Source organism: Cynoglossus semilaevis, chromosome 19 (assembly GCF_000523025.1).
Source record: "Cynoglossus semilaevis isolate Cse_v1.0 chromosome 19, Cse_v1.0, whole genome shotgun sequence".
Classification (NCBI taxonomy): domain Eukaryota; kingdom Metazoa; phylum Chordata; class Actinopteri; order Pleuronectiformes; family Cynoglossidae; genus Cynoglossus; species Cynoglossus semilaevis.
The window spans coordinates 3873251-3878439 of NC_024325.1; the positions used below are offsets into that span (position 1 = coordinate 3873251).

The 5189-nt window shown below is 39.1% G+C and overlaps 1 protein-coding gene across 5 annotated transcripts in view; it reads left to right on the top strand.

Moving 5' to 3' along the window:
- Window positions 1–5189, top strand: part of specc1 (sperm antigen with calponin homology and coiled-coil domains 1) — a 50812-nt gene that overhangs the window by 23055 nt on the left and 22568 nt on the right. For all 5 annotated transcript variants that reach the window (XM_025065423.1, XM_008332348.3, XM_017041841.2 and 2 more), the window contains 3 exons: window positions 1232–1439; window positions 1862–1935; window positions 2396–2571. In XM_025065423.1, the coding sequence (XP_024921191.1) occupies window positions 1232–1439; window positions 1862–1935; window positions 2396–2571 (458 nt within the window). The remainder of the gene's footprint in view (window positions 1–1231; window positions 1440–1861; window positions 1936–2395; window positions 2572–5189) is intronic.

The following is a 5189-nucleotide window of genomic DNA, read 5'->3' on the forward strand; positions in this document are numbered from 1 at the left end:
ATAAGTCGCTCCAGAGTATAAGTCGCACCAGTCAAAGAAATGCATAAAGAATAAGAAGAAGAAAAAAAAAAATGCTGTCGCACCATACAGCTAGAGTGCCCTCTAAAGGCTGTCAGTGGGCAAATAACAAACAAATGTGAAATCATATATTTTACTATATAGGTCACACCTGAGTATGAGTCGCAAACCTAGCCAAAAGATTAAAAAAAAGTGTGACATGTACTCTGGAAAATACGGTACTTTTAGCAGAATTAATATCAACAGTATTTTTAAACAAATGCAAATACATAGAGTTGCACATTTAATAGCGGCTCCTCTCGCTACTTTTTTTTTTTTTTTTACCAGATTACATCTATGTTACTTGCTCTACACTCACAAGCAAAGGAGACACTTGTTGTAATAGTATACTGTACATCTGAAGGAAGCTCAATAATTTGATATATTTGTGTGTGCGTGTATGCTATCAAATACAGTATAAATACTTCATAACTCAGAAGGCACATGACAGAAATGGACAGGCAGATACAGCAGAGATGGGGGAGTGGATGAGGAGCTGGGATGACCTGACACTATGCTCAAAAAAATCCCGGTGGATACAAAAATCATCTCATTTTTTTCTTTATCATTTGTTGTTACTTTGGATTTCTCCATCCAACACAACAAACAGCAGATAAGTAGAGCCAGGATTGTGACGACCAGTTTAGTGCTTCAGCCTTTGCTGTAACATGATTATGGTACCAAGGGTGGTGTGGTACCAATAAGGGTGGTCCCCCATTTTGTGACCCTCTAGAGTCATTTCCTTCCTCTGCCATGTCATCGTGACACGTGTGCTATTAAAGCTGTATGATGTGAACTGGACATCATACTCCATAACCAGATCCAGCTTCTATTTTGTAATTGTTCACAGACCACAGTGCAACAGGACAAACATCGTGGTATAACAGCTTGGGCTTAATAGTTGGATCAAAAAGTACACGAGAGACAAAGAACATCGATCTAACTAAGGCACTTTACATGACCCATACGTGTCACTCCTGTTGCTAGGTCCACTACTGTTCTTCAGTTCATTCTCTAGGAAAATCTATCAAATTTACGTCGTGATTGACTTCTTACACAAAGATTTTGTAGGAGCAAAGCAGGTTTTGTAAATGGTTGGTTGTGACCTAATGCTAATTAGGTAGCATGATCAAAACTCTGACTGCTTTGTTTGTAATTAACCAACTTTTCCCAGGTGGAGGCCAAATACCAGCAGGTTCAGGAGTGGGCAGAGAGGAGGGAGCATGAGCTCAACAGTCAGGTGACCTTCATGGAGGATGCTGGTGTCCAGGCTGATAAGCAGGTAAAGGAGCTAAAGGAGACCATCTTTGAGCTTGAGGATCAGGTGGAACAGCAGAGAGCCGTCAACTGTCACACCAACCAAGCTGTCTTGGACCTGGAGAGTGAGTTTGTTTGACTAAATACGTAAAGTTAATTTGGTTCTAATGGTATTTAGTATTTTTTATGAATATAAACAGAGAAATACCTAAAAGTGGGTGAAGCAGGAATAAATGTTGTAACATTTCATAAAATACATTTCAACACGATAATGTAAGCATGGCTTTTCCAGCTTCTCCAGCTTCTTTTTTTAGAGGAGAGTCCTTAAGTTTGAGATACAATGAATTGTTTACTGTCCAATGACAAAGAAAAGTTATTATTATTATTAATAATAATAATAACACAAAAGTAGGTAAAGGCTTTGGATATTTTATAATACAGTAGTTTTGATCATTCCCACAGTCAAAATACTGTAATTCTGTGTAATGAATCTCAAATTTCCGCTTGGCCACAAAGTGCTTCACTATCATTATTGTTTCAATTGCAGATCTCGTCAAAAAGCTGGAGGAGCAGAAAGTTGAGGCAGACCGACATTTGAAGGTCTTAAATAGACAAATCAAGGTAAGAAGGAAAGAAACAATTTTCAAAGTAGAACCCTGTTTTTTTTTGTTTGTTTGTTTGTTTAACTTTTGTTTTTGTTTCCTCGTTATTTTCTCCTTACATGACATTTTAACAACCACTGAACAGTTGCCTTGCCTGCATGTACTGTATTGACTGTATGTCGTTCCGGAATATACGTCGCACAAGCCAAAAAAATGCATTATGAAGAAGAAAAGAAACGTATATAAGTCGCTCCGATGTATAAGTCACACCAGTGACCTCTAGCGGCTGTCAGTGTGAAAACAATGAACATGTGAACTTTTAGTGGTACGGAAGTAGCAGATACTTGTACACAAGCCTAGAGTGCCCTCCAGTGGCTGTCAGTGTGGAAATAAAGAACATCTGAAATGATATAGTCGCAAACCCAGCCAAAAGATGAAAAAAACTCTAAGTACAGTATGTTTCATGCTCGTGTCTTCAGGATGAAAAAGATGAGTGGCGCAGGTTCCAGGCAGACCTTCAGACGGCAGTGGTGGTGGCAAATGACATCAAGGTAGAGGCTCAGCAGGAGCTACGCAACCTCCAAAGGCAGCTGCAGGAGGAGCAGGACCGCAACACAAAGCTCTCTGCTGACCTCGAAGCCCTACAGGGAGTCAGGTATGTTTTCAACCAAACTAATCTGGTTCTCTCTACCCTGTCTCTTGAGTTTTCTTTTGTTTGGCAGTGGGCTGCAGTTCTTTTCTGTTTCAAAAACAATCTGGAGGTGAGATACCTGCTGGAGTCCAGCCATATTCCCATCCAGCTCCTTTTTTTTTTGGAAAACAAACTGTAAATCATACTTAACAATCCATTTTCATTGAATCTCTTTCTTGTATAAACGACTCAAGCAGAATATTTGTAGTTGATTTCCTAAAATTTTCACTAAGAGCTAATCTTTGATGATTAGAGTTCAGCTTCCTGGGATTTGGCAGACTCTGTTGGTAAATATGCAATCTCCCTTGGTATTTCCCATCATTCTTTTCCCCACAGAGTTGCTACTCTCTTTGTCTCCCTCTTTCACACTGGCCTCTGTCCTGTGAAACAGTCAAATATTTGACCTTAACCCCTCTACATTTCCTAAAGTGCATTTTTTGTTGTGCAGATCTGTTTAATGCACAGGTTCTGCTTTAATATTTGTGTGCCTGAAACACCGGAGCGAAGGCGTTTCTAATCAATGTATCATGCTGATTATGTGTGAACACAGTGTTGTGTCACTGGGGCCATGCAATGGTGTGCTTGTGTGTTTACATATTGTACTTGGGTGTTTGAGCATGCATTATTAGCATTGTGTTTTTTCACAGTGATATTCTCTCTAATTAGCAACATAACTTAATACACGTGAACTTGTAACAAAAGCCTGCGCAGTTACCTCGCTGTATTACTGTCTGTCAATCTTAAAGCAAACCATAATTTTAAAAATGTTTTACACTTCAACCCATTGTGTGTTAAGACAAAAAAAAAATGTGTGAAAGATAAAAAAAAAAAGAATTACATTTAAATACAAATATATCCCATTTAGACTTAAGTTTTTTTTTGCTAGGTCCTAAATCAGTGCTTCTCAAATAGTGGGGTGGGCCCCCTCGGGGGTTCCCAGGGGACGGGAAGTGTACCACTGCTGCAATGCTTGAATGATAACAAGCCTCCAGTCACTAGGTGGCAGCAACTCACAGTGGTTTGTACAGATAAAACTATACTATATGTTATCAGGTTCTCAATAGTATTTCAATTCACAGGGGTGTGGGTCGGGAGGACACGGGGGGAGGGCGTGACAGAAAATAATTAAGAAGCGCTGTCCTAAATGAACATAGTATATTGCATACCGCCAGTTTTAGACATTCGATAAGTTCGCAAACTCTTCCAAAGATTAGCTGTCACACTGCAGCCGCTCCCCACCTCCAGCAGCTCCATGTGATGACTGTCACGCCTCCTTATGAAACCTCCAGGTAAGTTCCCTGCTCTGTCAGCTCTCTGTCCGTCAGCCTGCTTTTTCCTGCCCTATGTGCAACTGCTGCTGATGTTGATGTTGATGTTGATGCCCCGCCGCCGCTGCTGCACACCCAACGTCTGCATTTTTTCGCTTGTTGTTGCTTTTTCAGCAAGTTTGACTCAAGTTTGTCTGTCCTGTCATATCCTGGCTGACTGCAACTTCTATGATTTGCCTTGTCTAATCCTTAAAACCTCCCTTTAATTTCAATGTATCTGGTGCCACCTGCTGGTTGTTTTTTGTTGTTTTTTTTTTTTGAAAGAATAACCCTTCTTGTTTCTGGTTGAAGAGCAGGATGGTCTGCACGTCATGACGGGACAAACTCATGCTATGCACCATCTGCTTCAGAAAAAATTGCATAGCATCATTGCTGATCGGTTAAGTCAGACGTGACATGATAGTTGATCTTATTAATCCAATAAGGTATGCATGAGGCTGTTTTAAATAGCTGCATTTAATAACAGCAAACCTTAGGAGGACGTTCTCATCTTTTGCACTTTAAAATATAGGTTTATTCCGTACCATAACAGGTTTCATTTCTTTTCTTTTTTTTTTTTTTATTTGCAGAATAAGCACTGGATCCAGTTTTGACACCAAAACGGCTGTAGAGGGACACTAAAGAAGAACATGCTCTCCAGTGCCGTGTGAAGACAGCATTGCACTTAACATCCTATTTATGTCACTTTGTGTAACTTTGTGTTTATAAAAGGCCAGGAACCTGGCTTCACTGCTTCTTCTTCGTTTAACTTTTTAAACCTTGAATAGAAATATTATCATTTTGTTTTCGTAATGGATCTACACTTTATGTTCATAAATGTTCAAAGCTGGAGAAATGCCATATGTTAGAGAGAGAGAGTTTTTGTACATATTGAAGAAGCTTTTTAGACACGACCAGTTATCGTCTGTTCTGACATTGACGAGATATGACATGAGATCTCTACAAATGTAATTATTATATATACAGTATATATACACAATATTACATGCATTGTAAGGTGAGGTAAAAGCAGCAGAACTGAATGAATTCAGTAAAGTTTGACTTCGTCTCTAAAGCCTTAATGTTGAGGATTTTACAACAACCTTTTATTGTTATTAACCAATGTGACGATGGCACTTTAAAACCTCACAATAACAGTCCAGACGACTGCCCTCCTAGTATTTTTTTTTATTTATTTGAGCTTTATTTTTCCTTATTTTTAGACAAGAAAATGTACAACTTTTTTGCAAATTTTCTGAACCTTATGAGAACTGC